This window comes from Chiloscyllium punctatum, chromosome 3 (assembly GCF_047496795.1).
Source record: "Chiloscyllium punctatum isolate Juve2018m chromosome 3, sChiPun1.3, whole genome shotgun sequence".
NCBI classification, from domain to species: Eukaryota; Metazoa; Chordata; class Chondrichthyes; order Orectolobiformes; family Hemiscylliidae; genus Chiloscyllium; species Chiloscyllium punctatum.
In genome coordinates this window covers 149052598-149076708 of record NC_092741.1, presented here as the reverse complement: position 1 = coordinate 149076708, position 24111 = coordinate 149052598, and the positions used below count along the sequence as shown (strand labels likewise).

Here is a 24111-nt window from a genome sequence, read left to right as displayed (position 1 = left end):
ATCTGCAAAGTTGGCCAGGGAAGAAATTCCCTACATCGCCGGCACTCGGAGGATTGTCAGAGACTGGATACCTGCTCTGCCCCAGGCAGGAGTGGTGCCTGCGGTGTTGGCAATTCCAAGCTTCATTGAGAAGAACAAGCAAACACAGGAAGCAGCAATCAGATTTGTCGGGATACCGGATAACCTGACCAAATGACTGAAGAACTGCAGGCATTACCATTGGGAAGTTGCTGCCTCAGGAACAGGAGGGTCTAGTTGCCTCTGTGAACAAGTTGGTGCTGTCACTGAGAACACATTAAGAATCTGCTGGAGGGTTTGAGTTAGAAGGAGAGGCTGAGTATGTTAAGACTTTTTTAGGAGCTTAGGATGTTGAGGGTTGACCATATAGAGGTTTATAAACTCATGAGGGGCGTGGATAACTTGAAAGCCAAGGTCTTTTCCCTGGGGTGGGTGACTTCAAAACTAAGGGCCATATTTTTCAGGGCAAGAGGAGAAAGATTTAAACGCATCTTGGGGCGGGGCGGGGGGGGGCAGCGTTTTCACACACTTGGTGGTTTGTATGTGGAATAAACTGCCAAAGGAGTGGTCGGTGCAAGTATTGTTAGAACATTTAAAACACATTTGGACAGGTACATGAATAGGAAAGGTTTAGAGAGATATGAGAGAAGGTGAGGACTGCAGATGCTGGAGATCAGAGTCATAAAGTCTGGCACTGGCAAAGCAAAGTAGGACTGGCAGCGTCCAAGGAGCAGGAAAATCAACATTTTGGGCATAATCCCTTCATTCCTGATGGAGGACTTATGCCCGAAATATTGATTCTCCTGCTCCTCGGATGCTGCCTGACCTGCTGTTCCCTTCCGGCGCCAAACTTTTTGACTTAAAGGGATTATGAGCCAAATACAGGGACATGGGACTAATTTAGTATGGGAAACTTGATCGGTGTGGATGAGTTGGACTGTCCTCATGCTGTCTGACTCTATGACCTGCCCAACATCAATGGCAAGGTGACAGCAGGAAACAAAGAACCTTGATCTCAGTTCAGGTCCCATTGCTCACAAAGGGACAGGCTATTGTACAGCAATAGGCCCACCCACCAGAGGCAAGGCAGAGAGACGATGAGTATCCACATAGGGACAAAGTGAGTGAGCGCTACGAGAGAAAGTGAGGATGCTGACAGTGCAGCCTGTACAAATCAAGAGACGGATATTTGTCCCTGTGCATAGAGTATGACAATGATGGAAGTGTCTTCACTTCACAGTCCAGCATTAAAGTAGAAAACCGCATTGTGAGTGGAGTGGATTAGGGATAGGCCACGATGAAGCAGTGAGGCTGGTACATAATAGAGGCAAAAAGTGGGTACTGCAGATGCTGGAGATCAGACTCAAGATGATTCCTGATGAAGGCCTTTTGCCCGAAACATTGATTTTCCTGCTCCTCGGATGCTGCCTCACCTGCTGTGCTTTTCCAGCACCACTCTAATCTTGGTACATAATGGATACCAACATCTGTGGAAGGGGGCACAGATGTGTGAGCAAGTGGTCACTGTCCATGGGGTCAGATGTCAGTGGCTGCTGTCTAAGATGGAGGCACAGAGGAGCGAGCAGTGAGCCGGAATCACCACATACCCGCTCTGATTTTCATATCAAGAATTCTCGCCGCTTGGTTTCTCTCCAGCATATCAATGAGGCAAGATGAGGTACAAATCAGCCTCTCACTGCTCAACTGACCCACCAGTGGCCACATCGTTCAGGGACTGGGAAAACTCTGGGAATAGTCTAGATATTCTGATGGCCACACAGTCACTGGAACAGCACAGCCTAGAGTCGTATGTCAGGATCACAAGAATCCTTGATACAGCAGACTCCAGGGGAAATGGCCAGGAAGTTGAAACTTGCAATGGAAAATTCCAATGCATCTGGGACACCCTTGAAGTTGTAACTTTGGGAATGCCGACTTGGTAAAGCTTGATATCTATCCAGGCAAGTTAGTAAATGAAATACCTACTCTAACTCCTTGTTAACAATTAAATTGCACCTCTCCCCAGTCACTACTATTCCCCAACTATATCCCCCGAATCATTGACACTGCCAAGATCCCTGATAATCATACTCCGAACAAATTCCACCTTCCTTTGCTAGCTGGAGTTCTCCAACTCAATATCTCCCCACTTACATTAAGGACTCATTCACATATGTGGCACCCTGGAATTCTACCCATCACAACCCAACTCACCCACCTGACACCCTGACTGCCTGGCACATGACCGACTTCACCCACTTGCCATGCTATTTACCTGGAATCCCACTTACCATTCACACTACTCTCTCATCCACTTGCCATCCTGAACTCTTAACTATCTGCCACCTTAACCTCACCCTTACCTTAATAACCCTGTCAAAGTGACAGGACGTGTGGCTAGTTATAAACGTCATAGAATACAACACATTGACTTCATTGAAGGGGACATTGTCTCCAATTCCCTCCGCTGGTGGATTAATTGTCTCCTAGATGGAACACCTCTTTCCAGGAATCTCCATCACCAAGGACATCTCAAGGTTAGTGCAAAAGCATGAACCAAACCAGGATTGGAAATATGGCTTCCAACCCCGATTGGAATCTCGGGGGCAATATATTAGTTTGTTTCTGTAATAAATATTGTGTGAACTCTGTGAAAAAAAAATCTCTGTTGTAGAAAAGGTTGCTTGACAGTAAACTTATTCTGTCAAGGTGTTGGCTTGTCTAGGCATGAACTGGCAATACTACATTTCATTGTGATGATTAAATGGGACTTTACTTCTATTTTAATCTTTCCTCAACAGGTATGACAATGCAAGCCATCGGAACAGTGGTTGGAGTTGCAGTTCAGGGACAGGTTGTAGCAGAGAATCATGTCTCCCATCATTGCTTTGAACGTAACATGTCATCATATTTCATTGTTAACTCCACAGGTATAAGCAAATTGTTCAATGGCAACACTAGTAATCAGCATATACTGGAGTCTATCCTTGAAATGGTAAGCAGTTCATACTAGAATTCCAGATCATTTACAGTGAATTGATATGAGATGGTGAAAGTGGAATTTGTGCCTCTAGTGATGGATTGCTGAATAATGACGTTGCTCTGAGAGTATGGTGTCAGGTGTACGATTGATGTATCCCAACCAGCAGAGTTTGTTTTTAGTTACCAGTGGTTCGGTGATGGGCATGTTTTGCCCACTCTCATAATTTAAAAATTACCCTGCCTACATTATCCCATTGTTCTTTGTTTCTTCTGCAAACTTGGACAGATGGCTGGCTCATCAGTGTGTTCACCAGGTCATTCCTAAAGGTCATATCGTTACCTGGGGCTACTAGTGTCAGTCATGTAGCAAGCTCTTCTCTGCATCACAGCATCATGGGTTCATATCCCACTCTCGCACTTGACGAAAAGATGGTTAAAGTTAGCACTGCAATGTAGGACTAAGGAGGTATTACATGAAACTTAAACTTTGTAGAACAACACAGGAGTCATCTCCCAAATCCTGGCATTGTTTATCCCTGGATCGACATTGAAGAAATGGGTTCTCTGGTTATTGATAAATCCTTTGTTAAATTCTTTCCTAGAAATCTAAGTGCAGTACATCCATCAGTTCACCTTTATCTGTTGTTTGTTAGTTCCTCAAAATACTCCAACGAATTAATCCAATATGACTTCTCTTTCACTAAACCATGTTGACTCTGCCTGATTGAAGACAGTTTTCTAATTTCCTTGCTATAACCTGCTATGATTGATTCTAACACTTACCTATCATAGATTTTAGGCTAACTGGCCTGTAGTTTCCTATCATCAGTCTCTGTCCTTTCTCAAATAGAAGTCATGTTCTTTATTTTCCAATCAGATGGGACTTTCCAGAATTTAGGAAAGTTTGAAGAATTAAAATCAATGCACCTACTTTCTCATAGCTACTGCTTTTAGTACCCCAAAATTATATTCACCAGGGCTAAGGAACTTGGCAGATTTTAGTTCTTTGTAAGGCTGCCCTGGTGAATGTGATTGTTTTAAATTCCTCAGTCAGAATCTCAAAGTAGTTATGATGTCGAAGATTTGATCCATTGTGTCTGCACTAGCTCTCCAAATGAACACTCTATTTTACCTTCTGATTCATGATTAGTTCTGTGCTGTTATTTGTATCCTCTGCAGTGAATGTTGTCATAAAATCTCTGCTTAATTCATCTGCCATCATTCTATTTTCCTTTAGTAATTTCCCAGACACTCTCAAGAGGACTAATACTCATCTTACGTACTCTTTTCTTGGTTAAATACCTTTACAAACTCTTATTTTTTGTTTTAATATTTCCAGCAAGCTTTCTGTCATAACTCAACTTTCCCTTTCTTACTAAACATTTAATTATTGACTGTTCTTCATATTCCAACCAATTTTCAAATCGGCTACTTATCTTTAGGGAACTATGTGTTTATTTTTAATTTGCAATCATCTCAGCTGATGATATTACAAGTCAGATGACAGAGTCAACCCTAACTTAATAGATCGTAAGTTTATTTTTCTCTTTCTGTTTGTGGTGGATATCCATTACTGGACATATACAAAAGAGGCTGCTAATGTTCTTTACATGACATCATTTCTTGAAAATGCTGTCTTTAGCTTACTATTAAAAAATGATTTCTTGACCTCTCAAAAAAGGTCAGATCTTCACATAACTGAAGACTAAAATCCATGCCTTCCTCCATCTCATAACCTCAGTTTACCAAAAATAATGTATTATGAACCTTCATTCCACTTGTCCACAGAAAAGAAATTAAAGCATTTTAGTTCTTCACAGAACTGAAAATAAAAACCCTTTTTTATTTCTCCGACTTGTAACCTAAGTTTTCAAGAAATATATTATGAACCTTCATCACAAATTTCTTTATTTAACTCTAGTTGGTGTGTCCTTCCCTTAGAATCTCTTGTTTTCTCTGTCTCACTGGAATGTTTCTTTTCTGAGAGTTCTTACATATGTCCCTAAAGACCTGTCACTGTATCTCTGCTGACCTATCACTTAAACTAGTTTACCTGTTCACTTGACCAACTCCTCATACCATCATAATTGCTGCCTACTTATGTTTTAACCACTTGTGTCCCTTAACCCCCTTTAGTAATTTAGACATTTAATCCCTGGAGGATTTAAAGTCAAAACATAGTGTGTCAATTCATTCAGCTTTATTTGAAACAACAGAATCATTCCGAATTTTAGTGGTAGTCGATGGGAATTATAATCATGAGAAATACATAATAGTTATTTGATCTGATATTACTCATTTTAAATTACCACCTGAAATAAAATTATCCTTGATGTATATCAGATGCATGTTAGAAAATGTAAATAGCTTTTGAATTCCTTGTTTCTGATATCTTGATGGAATGGTTTTAATATTACCATCTCTCCTTTTACAGAGGGAATTATACATAATTGCGAGTGGTGCTGTAGGCAGTATTTATCTCTTTTGTATGATTATTCTGTTGTTTGGTGTGAGAGAGAGAGATGGTGAGTAGCTTAGCGCACATATGGAGTACATTCCCATAGCAAAAAGTTTTTTGAAGCACACTAATAATTTAGTTTCAAATGAGGATGCTTTGTAAATATGCATTATTGCCTCAAGATGGAGCTTTTTCAGCAAGTGGGGTTCCTGAAGTAGCATGCTTTGAGATAACTGCTGCAACACATTATTTTGATCATGGGACAAAGCATAATCTATGGTTACATACATTCTCCTGTGCAGTCCTAGAAATTTACAGAATAACCTCCCTTGACAAGTTAATTATGGCAGCTTGAAATATCTAAATTCAGAGCTTTAATAATGCACGTCCTTTGCTAAGCTATAAATAGGATGTTCTTGAAGCAATTTCTTCCCATTTATTTTAATAACTGATTAGATAATGGATAAAAGCAGTGACATTTCAATGAGTACAAATTGATAATCCTAGAATTGCACAACAGTGTGCTGACAATGGACTGACATCTCAAATGCAAATTTATTCTTTCTGTTTACAAATATTTTAATTTAATTATCTGTTTTATTTCACATTCTCAGCAGTTTTGGGGCAATACACAAGCAGGACAATGGATGAATATTGGATATATGCAAACAGAAATTCAATAGAATAGTGTAGATATTCCTATAAGGTGAAACAGATCCATATCCAAATTTAAAGTTCATAGGAAATTTAAATGCCTTTACGCTTCAGCTATTGCACTCTGGCCTGACTCGAAAAGATATGTATTCATGTTCCAGTCTAGAGAACTTGCTCTAGGCTAATGTGTTGGTACAGAACTGAGAGAATGCTGCATTATTACCACACAGTCCTTCAAGGAAGGTGTTAATCTGAGGCCTGTTAATTTCCTTGACACAGTGTGACATAAGGGACCCTCTGGTATTCTCATCAATATCAGTAACACGAGTAAAACATAAATAAATCGGTCAAAATGAAACCATTCTGCGAAAGGTGTGGTGGCGCAGTGGTTAGCACTGCTGCCTCACAGCACGAGGAGCCCAAGTTCAATTCCAGCTTCAGGCAACTGTCTGCATGGAGTTTGCACATTCTCTCCGTGTCTGTGTTTCCTCCCACAGTCCAAAGATGTACAGGTTAGGTGGATTGGCCATGCTAATTTGTCCCATGGTGTTCAGGGTAGGTGTTTTATGCAGGGTTCGAGGGCAAAGTAGGAATGTGGCTGCAATGCTCTTCAAACGGTTGGTATAGACTTGATAAGCAGAATGGCCTGTTTCCACACTGTAAGCATTCTCAGAAAATATTGATTACACAGCACTTTGAGGTGCTATGTAAATGCAAGTTCTTCCTTTAAAAGGCAGCCAAAAGATCTACTAGGGTAAAGAGCACCATAAAAAATATACATCATGTATGTGGCTCATTAATGGAATTTGAGGAGTTAAACCTGACACTGGAAGTTGAAATATTTTTTCCATTGCTGCAAGTGACTTCAGGCCAAAACGCCAACAGATTAATTATTTGGACAAGAGGGAGGAAATTGAATCTATGATGTCCTCCAGACATTTGCAATTGGTTAAACTCCTGGAAGGATTTATTCAAGGTGGAGTTGGATAGATTTTTTATTGACATGAAAACCAAAAGTGATTGGGGCGAGTGGTTTTAAGACCACAACTAGATGAACTGTGAACTTACTGAATGGTTTGAAGCCAAGTGCTGTTGAGCATTTGATCTGGTTCTGAAATCTCAGCCTTTGCTCAGAAACAGTAGTGAAGGAAGAATTCTTGAGTGGTGCAAAGAAAACAAGGTGAAATTGGAATGGGAAATAAATTCCTACAAGGGAGAAGGATAAACATTAAAGGGGTAACCTGAACTTAACTTATCGGATGGGAAATTGACAGGATTGTATGAGTCAGCATGATAAATTTCATCGCAGGAGGAAATGAGCGAACAATTGTATTCTGTCAGTTTCTTGCTGTGTCAGATAAATTAAAATTAGCCCCAAGGACTTGCGTTTATATCACATTTCTTGATATTTCTGAACAATGTTTCGAAATGCATTTTGTTCCTGAACTATTTTGAAGATTTAAATTAATGATTGATAAAAACACAAGGACATTGAAAGAGGACAAAAGATGCATATTTATTTATTTTAATAATGTCAGTTTCATGTAGCCTTTATCCTTAAACGTTATTCTGAATGCCATACTATCCAATCCAATTTGAAGTCTGATCAATCAACATAATGTTATCTTTTAATGGGTATTTTGTTTCACTTACTAGTTAATCTGTTAAACAATCAATTTAATGAAATGCAAATGGTAAATAGTTTGATGTTCCATTTTCTTGGTTAGACCCCTATACTAAGAAGTCAGAAAAACCAATTCCTTTTCTGAAAGGAACCAAACTTGTGTTGAGATACAGCCCTTACTTGAAGCTGACGGCATCTTTCCTCTTTATATCCATGGCTATTAAGGTAATCCTCCTGAGCATTTAAAGATGTTTCATACGGGAAACATACTGTTCTGACACATTAAAAGTGTAAGGAGTCTCTGGATTTTACACTTTGCAATGGATAGTGTGGGAATGTAAAAATAACTGTAGCATTTCACAAATTAATTCTCAGGGTGTGAGTGTTGAGGACTCACTTATTAGTCCCCATTTATTAGTCATTGCTAATTGTCCCTTGAAAGGAATCTACAGAACTTAGTGACTTGCTAGGATTGTTCAAAGGGAGTTTAAAAGTTAATTGCATTGTTGTGCATCTGCACTGACCCAGACTGAACTAGGGTGGCAGATTTCCTACCGATAGGTTTCTTTGTCTCATGTATTCATTATAGATATGTGACAATGCTGACTGTTTAACAGGGTTATGTTGTCCTTGTTATTTTCAAGAGGTGCCGAAATGGCTAACAGACACTGCCTAAGTCAACAGTCAGGGGAGGCCTTAAGGTTGTTTTCAAAAAAAAACAGTTGCACAATGAAAATGGACTGGCCAGTTCTCCCAGTTCAAGTTTTCTGTAGTTTGGTTTAGTTTTAGCAGTCGAAATGTGTGGCGCTGAAAAAGCACAGCAGATCAGGCAGCAGCTGAGGGACAGGAGAGTCGACGTTTTGGGCACAAACCCTTCATTGGTTTTAGCAGGCACTCAGCCACCTAGGAAAGCAGTGAAAAGAGGTTCCATTCTCCAGCAGAGGTCTTGCCTGAACTTTGTCCCTGAAACCTCTCCTGCCTGTAAGAACCTGTGTTTGAATTTACCTTTTGCCAAGAGGTGTGGTTATGGGATGTTGCGGGAATTGGAACAGCTTTGTTAAGGTGCGATTTTAAGTCAGTTGAGTTTTCAAATTAAGTTATTCTAAATCTGTTTCCTTTTGTTCATGTTTCAACAATAGTATGTAAATAAATTCTGTTTTGCTTAAAGCAGAGTGGTTTCACCAGCTGCATCACTCTGGGAATATTCGTGTTACATCTGCCTTTTAAAAAATAAAATTAGTGTCTGGGCTACCTTCTTAAAATATTTTGAGGGGGTCTGGCCTGGTCCATACCAGATACTTTTTGTTTTAATCAGATTTTTGAATTAGTTGAATTTAAAATTCCCAACTGCAGGATTTGAACTTAAGCACCACCAGACAAAAGAGCAGGCCTCTGGATTACTGCTCCCATAATATAATCACTATGTTACTGCACTGGAGTGAAAGTATTAAAAAGCAGATCTCTGAAATTGCTGAAGATTTGAAAGAAAAATAGAGAGCCTTAGCAGGTCTGGCAGTATCTATGGAGAAAAAGCAGAGTTAAAGTCAAGTCCAGTAACCCTTCTTTAAAACTGATAGTATGAAAATTGAGAAGTATTACTATATTTGTGCAGAGTTTTGGTGAGAGCACATCTAAAATACTGTGTGCTTGCAGCCTTGGTCTCCACATTTATAAAAGGGTATACTTGCATTTATAGCAAATGCTCATGAGGCTGGTCCCTGGAATGAGGGTGTTGTCCTCTGATGCGAGACAATGTTTTCCGGAGGTTAGAAGAATGAGAGGTGACCTTCTTGAGACATGCAAGATTTGTGAAGAAGCTTGATAGGGTAGATACTGAGAGACTGTTTCCATTGGTTGGGGAATTTAAAACATGAGGCACAGACTCAGCATAAATGGCTGATCATTTAGGACTGAGATTGCAAGAAATTAGTTCACTCAAGGAGTTGGAAATCTGTACAATTCTCCATGCCAAAGGGTTGTAGAATTTCAATCATTGGATACATTTCAGGCTGAGATGGATTTTGTTTTATCTCTCAGGGAATCTAATAAAATGAAGAATAAGCAGAAATATGGAATTGAAGTCCCAGCTCAGCCATAATTGACTTGATGGACCATATCCTGCTCCTATTTCTTGTGTTCTTTAGCAGTTAAGTGTGAAAATCAGGAAGTTGCTATCAGTCAACCTACTCCTCCAGAAGCTTCACTATATTGGTACCTCACAGAGAAATTACAATCACTTATTCGTTAGATACACACTGGACCTGTTGGAAAATGTTACGGGGTTTGTCCTTTCAAATGTAAGTGGTCCTGCAAGACTCCTTATCCATTTCTCAGTTTGACTGGTGAAGGAAATACATTGTTGCTTTCCCAGATAACGTAGGCTCCAAGGTCCCTGTGGAGATTGTACCCAAATGGATTTCTAATTATTGTAAATGGTGGTGCAAACCTGCAGTGTTTTGTGCAATAGTGTCAGGACACTGAATGGTGATTGCCATCAGTTCACTTTTGACTCCAACATCTGTGTAGATTTTTTAATTACTCTCATTTTAATATTTTTAGTTTTGAAGATTTTTTTTGTATAACTATTAACTAATGAACAAGACGAATCTCTGTATGAACAAATCCAGTGTTTATTATAATAGATTTATTTTCTCACACCCAGGTTTTAGAGGGGAACTTTGCTCTGTTTTGCACTTATGCTGCTGATCTTCAATACCATTATCAAAACATCGTACTTGTAATTCTGGTATGTTTATTTTTAACATTTTGTTTTCCTTTCCATGTGAATACATACACTTAGCGCTGTCACATGTTTGAAGATGAAGGTATTTATTGAAGTAGCAATGCAATAAAAAAAAATTCAATCCCGAAACATTTTAGTCAGAATCTAGGTTTTGTCTGTATTTGGAATTAATCATTAATAGAAAGCTGACTCAGGACATGATGAAGTGTGATCATGGAATTTGGCAGAACTACAGTCTCAGACATGAAAATTTTGAAATTGATAGTAGTATCGCAAACACCTTTGAAATTGGTGGTATTGTAGTGAGAATTGTGAAGTTTATACCGTACTGAGTATTTTCATAGAGTCACACAGCATGGAAATAGACCCTTTGGTCTCCACCTCAACTAATCCACACCAACCAAGTTCCCAAACTAAACTAGTCCCACCTGCCTGCATTTGGCCCATGTCCAGCTAAACCTTTCCTAATCATGTACTTATCCAAATGTTTTTTAAATGTTGTAATTGTACTTGCATACACTAGTTCCTCTAGCAGTTCATTCCACACACTAACCACACTCTGTGTAAAAAAGTTGCCCCTCATGTCCTTTTTAAATTTTTCTCTTCTCACTTTAAAAATATGCCCCCTGGTTTTGAACTCCCACACCTTATGGAAAAGACCTTTGCTATTCAATTTATCTATGCTCATTATGACTTTATAAATCTCTACAAGGTTACTCCTCAACCTCCTATGCCCCAGTGAAATAAGTCACAGCTGACACAGCCTATGTTTATAATTCAAACTTTCCATTCCTGGCAACATCCTAGTAAATCTTTCCTGAATCCTCTCCAGTTTCATATACCAGGGGGACCAGAACTGCACACAGTACTCCAGAAGAAGTCTCACCAATTTCCTGTACAACCTCAACATAACACCCCAGGCTTGACCTATGAAGGCATACACTAATTGCTTTGTCAACGGCCTGTCTATCTGTGACGCAATTTCAAAGAACCCCTTGGTCTCTCTGTTCTACAACTTTGCCCAGGGCCCTACTATTAATTGTATAAGTTATTCCATTGTTTGTTTTACCAAAATGCAATAACTCACATTTATCCAAATTAAACTCCATCTGCCACTTGTCAACCCATTGATTCAATTGATCAAGATCTCTTTGTAATCTTAGATAGCCTTTTTCACTGTCCACCTACTACCAATGTTGGTGTCATCTGCAAATTTACTAACCATACCTCCTATATTGTCAGCCAAATCATTTATATAAATGACAAACAAAAGTAGACTCAATACTGATCCCTGTGGAACACCATTGGTCACAGACCTCCTGTCTGAGAAAAACCCTTTACTACCACCCCCTGTCTCCCAGCATAATGCCAAGTTTATATCCAATTGGCAAGCTCACCCTGAATCCTCTGTGATCTAATTTTACTAGTTGGTCTACCAATTTGTAGACATAGGAACTTAAAGGTTATAAATGACAATTACAGTGAAATAATTCATTTAGTGAATACACAGTTTTCTGAATATTTATGATGTTGAAAGTTTTTAGTTAAATATAAAATTGAAAACACAATTAGTAGTTGCTGCAAACAATATTTTTCTGAATTGTGGATTTTATTGTGGAGTGCTTTATTCATGTTTCTCAAATAACAGACCGTCGTTAGATCTGGATTGATCAAGTCAATCATTTTGTTTCCCATTACAGGTAACTGCTGTGATGATTGTTCCCTTTTGGCAGTTTTTTCTGCAAAGGTTTGGAAAGAAAATTGCTGTTTACTTGGGTACTATTGTACGTATTGATTTTTTTTCCATATCAACTTTGTACTTTGGGATATTGATTTCCTTTATTGAAGTGTACTAATTCCTCACTGAAGGAATACTATCCATAAAAAGACAGCATCCCCATTACCAATGGGGGGAGCAGCATTTGTATAGACTTCAACTCAGTTTCATTCTGTGCTGTTGGCAGTTCTCAGGCTAGCTTATGGCTCAGTTCCTCACCTAACTGGTGAGCATCAACAGATAACAATATAGTATATACGAATGGGAATGGGAAACTGTGTCCCAATGACGTGACCCCCTGTGCATCCAATAGATGGCAGAAAGGAACAGCAGACAAGTGCCCAGGTGATCAACCTGGATGAGATCAAATGTTTCAGGTGTTAACCAAGGATCGAAATTGTGACTTTCATGGTCGTTCTGTAATTTGGTGGTTTTGTTCACTTAATCCATTAAGGGCTAAAATACCATTGGCAAAGGAGGATACTGGTCTTGGGCCCAGTAGTGGGTATGACGCTGGATCTGCTTGATGTCTGTTCCATGTACTATTGGGTGCAAAATTCAATTGAGGAAGGCATTGAGGCTGCCAACGTTGAATCAGTGTACATGAAAACTTAGACTTTAGCCTTCACAGAGAGAAGTGACCACTGTCGTATGGATATACAAACTTTCTGTGCTGCGTAAGCTGCTGCTCATGATGAAGCGTGCAGCAAATATCCTCCTTCAGTCGAGGAAACTACAGGGCCTGCTAGTTCCAGCCTGGTCTTTCCTGTTCTCTATTTTGTCCGGAATGTATTAAAGGTATGAAAAAGTTCTTGAGCACTAAAAGACACAGAGAAATAACACTATTAACTTACTGTGTATTAAAAACTAGAAGTTGGATCCTAAAACAAATTACAGATTCCTGTTTTATTTTGTTGTACTTTTCTCTGTTTATAGTGGTTAATTCCATTTTTATTCTTGATGGCTTCGCTTCCAAACAATCTAATTGTGGCCTATGTGACAGGAGCTTCCTCTGGTCTGAGTTTTGCTTCATTTTTTCTGTTACCATGGTAAGTGACATTGACTTATTTCCTTGCTTTGAATTTATACATCCAATAGTTGATATTGTACCATTGCCATTTACACCCTCAAATCCAAGACATATTACAACTGAGACAGGAGGAGTGCACTTTCTCTCTCTCTCTGATCTCATTACTCTAAAGGTGACAACATAAATTTTATTGTTTAACTTAATTCCTGATATTGCCAATTATATGCCTTCTTTGTATTGAAGTTAGAACAAAAATAGGTATCAATCAAATCTCTTAAAAAAAAGGAAAATGATAAAATCACAGAGTTTACAGCACGGAAACACACCCTTCGGTCCAACTCCTCCATGCCGACCAGATATCCTTAATTAATCTTGTTCCATTTACGAGCATTTGGCCCACATCCCTCTAAACCCTCCCTTTTTATGTACCTATCTAGATGTTTTTTAAATATTGTATTTGTACCAGCCTCCACCACCTCCCTTGGCAGCTGGTTCTGTACATGCACCATCTCTGGCACGGAAGGGGTGCCACGAAAAATAACCAGCAGGTGTTGCTGGGATCTTAGCAACCTGCAGTTTGCATTGGAAAAGCAGTATTGAAAGATCTTCCAGTTTCGCTTCAAGAGATGATATGGAGGAAGGCGGTATTGGACTGGGGTGTACAAAGTTAAAAATCAGACAACACCAGGTTATAATCCAACAGGTGATGAAGGAGCAACGCTCTAAAAGCTAATGATTCCAAATAAACCTGTTGGACTATAACCTGGTGTTGTGTGACTTTTAACTCTCTTCAAGAGGGCAATGATTTTCACGCTGGATTCACAAGGACCTTTTTCAGAAACACAAGACCTGAGCTTGGAGCATCTTCACTTTGGCTGACTGGTCACTATATACTCCAAATCATTTCCGAATAGTAAACTGCAGCTCAACAGTCATAAAGCAAGGCAGGGGTTCTTCAGTAAACAAACAACTATCACAAGAGTCCTGAAGAAGTGTTCATTCCCATAAAGGTTGACTTCTCCACCTCCTGACGGTGCCTGGCTTTCTGTGATCTTCTCGCCTCCTGCTTGTCTATATTACAGGAGATTTGACTACCTAGAAATGGCTAGTTAACAAAGTCCTTTCATCAATCTCTTTAAAAAGCGATTCCAGGTATTCACAATCCTTCAAAGACACCTATAAAAATTACTAAATATGAAGTCTCCATTATAGGAAATAGGTGCAGAAGTAGGCCATTCGGCCCATTGAGCCATTACCATTCTGTAAATCATAAAGTTATTGCCTTTTGATTAATATACTTCTCTGCAGAACTTCTTTTTGTACAGAATTAATTATGATAACTTTTTTTCTGTCTCATACCAACATGAGTGAGTTATTTCACTGTAATAGATTTTACCCAAATATGGTAATTTATTTTGATCTGTTTGTAAAGAAGGCTGTAATTGCCTTGACTATAAATTTCCAATCTGGAAAGATGAGGAATTTATTCAAACAAAGCCAGAAATTGCTGGAGAAACTCAGCAGGTCTTTCAGCATCTGTCGGAAGAAAGCAGAGTTAACTTTTCGAGCCCAGTGACTCTTAATCAGAATGTTCTTAAGTAGAGTGACCAGACTCAAAGCAATAACTCTGCTTTCTTCCCACAGATACTGCCAGACATGATGACCTTCTCTAGCGATTTCGTTTTCTGTTTCAGATTAGATTAGATTACTTACAGTGTGGAATCTCCAGCATCTACAGTTCTTTGACTTATTTCTGTGGAATTTACTCCTGTCTTTTCTTTCCAATCATTTTTTGTGGATTCACTCCTTCTCCTGTGTCAAAAGTGTGCGTCTTGCAGCGTTTCTCGTTCCCTCAAGCTTTTGACCCTTTAAGCCTTCCAGAGGGCTCAGCAGCACATGCCAGCTGAGAGGTGACCTCAGTGCAACTGATGGTAACAAAAATGTCATTAGGAAAAGGTAACGTGTACTTCAGAAGTGATTGATTAGCCTGTCAAAATCTTCCAGCTGGTGTACTGAGAGCAGAGGAACAGAAGAAGACCTGCCCTCTACCATCAAATTGGAGAGGTGCCAATCTTCATGTAGTTTGAGACAGATGTCACTTGCTGCGACTACCTCAGCCATACATTTGGAAAGGTCTGTCTGCTCTGGTCTAAGGCTGATGGGGATTAAACTCTACAGCGTTCATGAAGCAGACACCCTGGAAATTTGTAAGCCTGAACTTTTCATAATGTTAATTTAGTTATTTTTTAAAACCCCTCATTATTTCAGTCGGTCATTAACGTGCTCCTGTGGAACAGGTGCTATGAGCACTTGTGCACGCATGCACTGATCCTGCTCAATAACTCAATGTCAGCTGAATTGAATATTTCTTTGGCACTGGTGCTGTTTTACCCTTGACACACTGCAAATCTTGGGGGAGGGAGGATTAGTGTGGAGTTTTGGATTCTGGCCAATGAAAGCCTGCAGCTTTTCTGATATTGAGGGAGCTCTTGGTGAGGAACAGAGAAAGGAAGAATTAGGCAGAAAGCATCACTTAGAGAGATCCCTCCTTCTGCATCTATTCCAGAAAATCTGCATATTATCAGAAAGCTACATGAATGCTTCACTTCATTAAAATGTCTCGCATAGATTGTAAGCTGCAACAAATAGCTTTAAAATACTATGGAAAAGTCTAATGTGAGTATCATAGAATTGCTACAGTGTGGAAACATGCCCTTCAGCCCAACAAGTCCACGCAGACCCTCTGAAGAGTAACCCACCCAAACCCATTTCCCTATTACTCTCACATTTAGGCCAGACTGATGCACATAACTGACACATCCCTGAACACTATGGACAATTTAGCATGGCCAATTCACCTAACCTGCATGTCTTTGGACTGTGGGAGGAAACTGGAGCATCCAGAGGAAATCCATGCATGACGCGGTGAGAATGTGCAAACTCCATACAGACAGTTGCCTGACGTTGGAATCGAACTCAGATCCCTGGCACTGTGGCAGATCCATCGTGCTGTTCCTGGATAGACTACAGACACAGGACAGGATAAAGACAAACCCATCCCATTCTACCCTGCAGATGCCTTTTCACTAACATCAGGGAGTCTGTGCCAAAATTTGGAGATCTGCCCCATGGCCATATATAGTCAAGTTCACAGAATCCTCATTTCTGTGCCTGAGTTTATTGTTTCTTACTGACACAACAGGCCCTACCAGGTTGCACAGTGGGCTGTACAGTCACGAGGGAGTGACATTTGGAGTTCTCAGCATTAATTTTAGACCCAGTGAACTTTCACTGCATTTGGTCAAACATAAGCAAGGAAACCTCATGCTGATCACCACATCCCACCTCTCTCAACTGATGATCACTATTCCTCAATTTAGAACACCACTTCAAAAAAACACCAGGGTACAAACAGCACAGAATGTCATCTGGGTGAGGCAATTCCATGTCCATGACCAAGAACAGTTTGGTAACACCACAATTGACCAAGCTGTCCAAGATCTGAAGGATATACCTGATGGACTGAGCCTGAGGCAGATGCTAAGAGAAACAACGAAGGAAGAAATCTATTTTACCTTGTCCTCCCTAATCTACTGCTACAGATCTACAGATCCATTTGTCCATGACATTGTTAGTAGAAGTGATCATCGGAGGAGAAAGTCCCATCTTCACACAGGGACACCCTGCAGTGTTATATTTCAAATACCATTATGCTAAATGGCATGAATTCAGAACAGTTCTGGCAGCCAAGAACTGGACATCTATGAGGGTTTGTGAGCTGTCGACAGCAGCAGAATTATACTCAACCAGAATCTGTGATGCCATGTCCCATCATATCCCTCAACCTACCATTAACATCAAACCACACAGTCAACTCTGGATGAATGAGCATGTTGGAGTGCATGCCAGGTGCAATATCAAATGCCAGCCTGGAAAAGCAACGACACAAAACTGCAGTAATGTTAAATAGCAGATGCAGCTTGCTACGAACAGAGCAAAGCAAACCCACAACCAATGGATCTGATCTAACTTCTACCAGATCCACTCATGAATGATAATGAGAATTAAACAATTGCTAGAGGAGGAACCTGCTGCATAAACAACCCACCTTGAATAATGTTGGAGACTAGAACTTAATTGCAAAGCACAAAGTTGACGTATTTGAAATCATTCATACAGAAGTGCTGAGTGAGATGATCTAGTTCGATCACCTTCTGAGGACTCCAACATCATTCTGGCATCTGAAATGTTAAAGATACTGAAAACTGCAAGGATGTTGGGTACTGACAATATTCCAGCTGTAGTGATGAAGGTGTGTGCTCCAAAACTAACTTTGCCTCTGTAGCAATATAGTTACAATGCTGACATCTAATAAGCAAAGTTGGAAATTGTCCCAGATATGTCCTGTCCAAACAAAAGGACAAACCCAACCTGGATATTAACCTAAAAATCTAATATGTTCATCCTGCAACATTCCAGTTTCTTTTGCCTCCACCTGTTTGTTCCACCACCTATAGTGAAGCCAGTATTCTTGAAACTGTCTTGTCATGTCTGAAATGAAATCAATTTATTCTGTTGGATTTGTTTCACTTCTCCCACTACAACTTCTCCATTTACTGAGTAACTCTTTAATCCAAGTCTGTATAGTGAGATTGGTTTGTAACCTCCATGTGTACATCCAAATAATATTTTCTTCTTCATTAACACCTCTGGAGGCAAATAGCATCACCAGCCAGCATTTGTATCTCTCAATATCTTGATTGGTTTACCTTCATGATTTAAATCACAAATAAATATCTCACTTTTGAGATAAAATATTTAGGACTTCGAATGGTCTGATTCTCCTTTCTCAATATTTGAATCAGAACCTTCATGAATCATCTGAGCCATTGCTCCCTTCCATTTACATTCTAAGGAAACGTGTTCTTTTGCTCTTCTGCTGGAGTATTAATACTTATTTCCTTTTACCTTTTCTGAAGATTCCTTAGGCATTCCTATAACTGCAATCTACCTTGCAGCATTTGGCTTTGATATGTTGTCTTATTTCAATTGTATGTTAATTTTTTTTGATTTTAAACTTTTTGGTTTTAACCTTGCTTCATTATGACTTTAGAATCCTTCTGTCTGTTCCTTTAAAACTAGTAACTCTTCCATCTGCAAAATTTCTCTTTCTCCATTGGGGATCTGTAATTGTCTGTGTAAGAGTTTCATATATCTGTGTCAGAACTGCTGTTTCTCTAGTTTTTAAAAATTAGTTTTTAAAAGAGTAAAGAAATGACCTCTGACATCTGTCCCATATCTATCACCCCTCAATTTGAAGCTATGTCCCCTCGTGATAGCCATTGCCATTAAAGCTTTTAAATTTGCTGGAAGACTTTTTCTGATTTTTTTCCATGGTTATAATTTCCCTAACATTCTCATTTTTCTTCTTCAGCTTTTTTCTAATCAACTGATCTTACAGCATTTCCTTTTCCGTTGTAAATTCTACAAATGTCTGATTAGGTTTCTTCCTTCTAGTCCCTGCATCTACAATGAAATCCGAGTATGGTGGAAAACTCACCTGGATGAGTGCAGCTCCACCAACACTCAAGAATCATCACAGCCAAAGCGACCCACCTGACAGACTCCCCATCCACACTGACTCCCTACATTCCCTGTTATACATTGTCAACATTGTACATCAACATGACGCACCTCAGGTACCTGCCAAGGCTTCTCTGAAGACACTTGCCAAATGCACTGCTTCACAGGATGAGATGAGCAGATACATTCTCACACCAAGTTGATTGTGATTCCTTCACAAAAACAACAGGAATCCTTCCCAGAAAATGATCACTAAAGTCATTTTTAAGTTGCTATATTACCAAGGTCAGTTAGGACTTGTTTCTATCTGAACTAGAGCAAAATCTTGGGTCTGTTTCACACACAGCAATCCTGCCAGGTGGGATCTGAAACAGCATGACCACCTTGTGAATTTTATTGGTGCTGCAGTCATGACATTATAGATAATTTATTTACTACAGTTGGCATCTACACTAGAAAGATAAGTTCTAAGATTCTGTTTAGCATTCCTGACATTATATACATCAGAGGTGACGTTATAGACTTCATTGTCAACTTAGACCTGTTTATTTCTCATTACAGGTCTATGCTGCCTGATGTTATTGATGCTTTTAGACTTGAAAAGCCGCAAATAAAGGGACTGGAAACCATATTCTGCTCATTCTATGTCTTCTTCTCCAAGTTGGCTAATGGAGTTTCTATGGGATTGTCTGCACTTAGCCTTCAGTAAGTGATTCAAACATATTTGCTAAACTTACATAATTTCTTTCCTTAAAACAATTGCATTATCTTACTAAGTAATGATATGGACTGTAAATAGTGCCACCTGCTTAAAGGAAACACACTCTTTTAAAAAGAGATTTTGTGTATTGTACTTATGTGTCAGTATAAATGAGTGTCACATTCAACTTTAAATCGTCGAGAATCAGGTTTAGCATGTTTGGATGAAAAATGAAACTCTTAACTTTCTGTCACTCACCATATCTGAATTCCACTTCCTCAGAAACATCTCTTTCCAGCATCACTGACATACAGGCCAGCCTAGACACCCTCTTGACAGTAGTTGCTTGATAATCGTCTCAGTTGTTCTCCTTAGCTCCTGAGTTAGACAAATGGTTAAACTGCAAGAGGAAAAGGCACAAGAATGGAACTGACGAATTATCAGATCAACCATGATTTCTTTGAATGGCAGGGCAGATTCTATTTTTGTCCCTACATCTTATCGTCAATCCAATGATATACCATGTAAAATGATTGAAAAGACAAGCACATGTTAAAGTCTCACTCAGAGACTAATTGTTAGGAGATGCAGGAAGTCAACATCCTTATGGTTTTTTGTAAAAATTGAGCAATGTAGGAAACTTCATGTACTGTTACATTACCTGAGAGTCTAGTTCAATTTATAGTTGACTGGAACTAAGTCACGTAGATTATTCTGTCTTGAGACTTAATGGTTGTTTTGACTGTAACTTCATCCATCTAACTAGTGTTAGAACTTTTACACAATACGAACAGTACAAATTACCTGTAATTAGAACTGTAAGATCATAAAATCTAGGGGATAAGATAGCATAAGAAATAAACAGATGGAGTAAGTGTCAGAAATAAAGTTTCATGATGTTTGTGTCCTAGTTTTGCAGGCTATAAAACTGGAGCATGTGTCCAGCCCCAGTCTGTGGCTGTCACCCTAAAACTACTAGTGTCAGCTTTGCCTGTGGGACTGATTATCATTGGGTTAATAATATTCCGGTTTTATCCAATAACAGAAGACATCCGAGTGAGAAATGCACTGGCACTCGAAGAGCTAAGGTAGATATTTCTTGAATAATGGACTTCAGTAATGTTTGCTCAAATCAAAGAAACAGTACAGCTCAGTGGGCAAACAGCTCTGCTCAGAGTTAGAAATTCATTTTTAGGATTAGCTGGAGGAATCTCAGGGATGTAGTCTAAATAAAATTATAATACTGAACTTTCATATGGCATATCTGGAAAAAAATCATTACATATTCTTCAAATATTTGGTAAATGCAAATACTATGTTTTAAAAAGTACAATGTGATTTTGTTTTATTTAACTTGAATTGCTATTTCTACCAAGTTAATACTGGAGTGTCTTTTTTTGTTTTACAGACAAAATGTCCACATCAGTGGTCAATCACTGAAAAATGTGGAGAACGTATCATAATAAATAGCAGGACTGAGCTATGACAATCACCTATAAGCCATAGATTTCAGAGTATGCAGGGATCATTACTGCTGCAACACTTATGTATATTACACTAACCACACTGGAATTTGCATTTGTTTATATTTTAGTGCAATTTCTGGATATGTTTTGTTAACCTGAAGTAATGAATTTATCTCAAATAAAAATAAGAGTAGTTGCTATGTGGAAAACTGATTTAATAAATTGTAAAAGATTGCATTTATGCATTTCCTTTTATTTACTAGCTTTTCCAGAGTTTAATTTATTGCATACTGTTAACCTTTCCTTTTCAGACTCTAAAGTGATGTATCAGTGAATAGATTTTATAATTTTGATGCATACTCATTGCAGGTGATGACTTCCAAATTGAAGTAGACAAAAGATGGAAAACTACTGGCCTGAACCACTCTATATATGATATTCCCACAAGCCACTGAATGCTGAGAATCCTTAGCTGCGAAGATGCTTAAATTCCAAGGAATGTGAACATCACTGCCAAAGCCATAAAGCCCATTATGTACTGCCTGTGTGTGATTTCCCTTGAGAAGGTAGCGCTGAGTTGATTTCTTGAACTGCATGATATCTTGAACATACAGAGTGGAGGACTGGAGTTAATGGAAAGTGAAATTAATTGAGTAGTATAATGGTCAGTCAACTCACTACTGATTGTTTTATTCCACCTCCATAAGTTAAAAATCAATCTTCATATGTCTCATAAGAGATTAATGGATGAAAAGTCATTGGACATAATTATATTTTGCTCAGGGTACTGAACATAACTCACAAGTGACTTAAGTGTTTCCAGGTGCTTAAGGTATCATTACAAGGTTGTCCACTTTGGTTTCTGTCTGTCAGCCGCACTCCATTCTATCAACAAGCCCAGATTCTAGGAAACTACACATTGTAGATACATGAAAATTGGCTTTACACTCTTAGCTTTTCTATTAACAACAAAGTATAATGTGTTTCTCAACTGAGTGCAAGATCGAGAAAATGTTGTGATTGCATTGTGCTCTCCAAAAAGAGGAGTCAGTGGTCAGCTGGAAAAGAAAAGTACTTGCAAACTCTCTTCAGTAGCCATGTCCAGGTGAATAGTCTTTCAGGAATGCCCACACTGACATCCATGTTCTGACTGTCCATATTCAGTCCTCTTGGTCCAGGACAGACTTAATTAGTTACTCCTAACATAGGAAGAGATTAACAACTAGCTAGGGTAGAAGGTATCAAAGAGATATATCCTACATTACATTGTGATAGATCTCACATTCTCAGGTAGGAATTTATTTAGTCATGAGATTTGATCTCTAGGTACAATTTCTGAGTTGTGTTTTTTATATTCAAACATAATCAAAAAGGTGGTGAAAGAGCAATTGTTCCTGTTCAGGAGCAATTATTCCCTGTTGTTTTATTGTTCCCAAAAATAACAATCTAGGCTAAGAATCATGAGAAACTAGAATAAGTTCTTGAAAGATGGAGTTTTCGAACCCTTATTAGGCAGGATCTAAGCTCTGCAATCCTGACACATCCAGTCGTGAATGGTGGTGGATGATTAAACAACTCATTGGAGGAGGAAGCTCCAAAATATCCCCATCCTCAATGATGGAAGCACCCAGCACATCAGTGCAAAAGATAAGACTGAAGCTTTCACAGCAATCATCAGCCAGAAGTGCTGAGTGAATGATGCAACTTGGCCTCCTCTAGCAGTCCTCAGTATTACAGATACCAGTCTTCAGCCATTTCAGTGCAGTCCACGTGATATCAAGAAATTGTTTGAGGCACTGGATACTGCAAAGGCTACAAGCCCTGATAACATTCTGGCAAAAGTACTGAAGACTGGTGCTCCAGAACGTGCCATTCCCCTAGCCAAGCTGTTCCAATACAGATACAACACTGGCATCTACCCAACAATGTGGAAAATTGCCCACGTATGTCCTGCACATTACAAGCAGATGAATCCAACACAGCCAATTACTGCCGCATCAGTCTCCCCTCAATCATCAGTAAAGTGATGGAAGGTGTCATTAACAGTGCTATCAAGCAGCACCTGCTCAGCGATGTCCAGTTTGGACTCCACCAGAGTCACCCAACTCCTGACGTCATTCTAGCCTTAGTTCAGACATGGACAAAAGAACTGAATTCCGGACATGAGGGGACAGTGACAGCCCCTGACATTAAGACTGCATTAGATAGAGTGTGGAATCAAGGAGCGTTTGCAAAACTGGAATCAATGGGTATCGGGGGCAATTCTCCAATGATTAGAGTCATACCTGACACATAGGAAAATGGTCGTGGTTGTTGGAAGTCAGTCATCTCAGCTCCAGGACATCTCTACAGGAGTCCCTCAGGATAGTATCCAAGACCCAATTATCTTCAGCTGTTTCATCAATGACCTTCCCTCCATCATAAGGTCAGAAGTGAGGATATTCATCAATGATTGCACAATGTTTAGCACCATTCATGACTTCTCAGACACTGAAGCAGTCCACATTCAAATGCAACATGATGTGGACAATATCCAGGCTTGGACTGACAAGTGGCAAGTGACATTTGCGCCACACAAATGACAGGCAATGACCATCACCAACACGAGACAATCTAACCACGGCCCCTTGACATTCAATGGTGTTACCATCACTGATTTCCCCCATTATCAACATCCTGGGAGTTATCATTGATCAGAAACTGAACTGGATTCACCACATAAAACACAGTAGCTGCAAGAATAGGTCAGAGGCTAGGAATACTGTGGCAAGTAACTCACCTCCTGACTCCCAAAAGCCTGTCCATCATCTACAAGGCACAAGTTAGGACTGTGATGGAATACTCCCCACTTACCTGGTTGAGTGCAGCTCTAACAACACTAAAGAAGCTTGATACCATCCAGGGCAAAGCAGCCCACTTGATTGGTACTCCATCTGCAAGCATCCTCTCACTCCACCACCGATGCTCAGTAGCAGCAGTGTGTACTATCTACAGGATGCTCTGCAGGAATTCACCAAAGATCCTCAGACAGCATTTTCTAAACCCAAGTCCAAGTCCACTTCCATCTCAAGTTCTT

General features: G+C 39.4%; 1 protein-coding gene across 4 annotated transcripts in view; it reads left to right on the top strand.

The window, feature by feature from the left end:
* The window catches only part of LOC140466666 (sodium-dependent lysophosphatidylcholine symporter 1-like), a 94258-nt gene extending 71764 nt beyond the window's left edge, over nt 1-22494 (top strand). For 3 of the 4 annotated variants that reach the window (XM_072562139.1, XM_072562120.1, XM_072562111.1), the window contains 9 exons: nt 2820-3013; nt 5435-5525; nt 7840-7961; nt 10399-10482; nt 12180-12263; nt 13193-13305; nt 19431-19574; nt 20481-20657; nt 20978-22494. In XM_072562139.1, the coding sequence (XP_072418240.1) occupies nt 2820-3013; nt 5435-5525; nt 7840-7961; nt 10399-10482; nt 12180-12263; nt 13193-13305; nt 19431-19574; nt 20481-20657; nt 20978-21032 (1064 nt within the window). In that variant the 3' untranslated portion in view covers nt 21033-22494. The remainder of the gene's footprint in view (nt 1-2819; nt 3014-5434; nt 5526-7839; nt 7962-10398; nt 10483-12179; nt 12264-13192; nt 13306-19430; nt 19575-20480; nt 20658-20977) is intronic. The other variant, XM_072562129.1, reaches the window with a different exon arrangement.
* Nucleotides 22495-24111: the final 1617 nt, after the last annotated feature.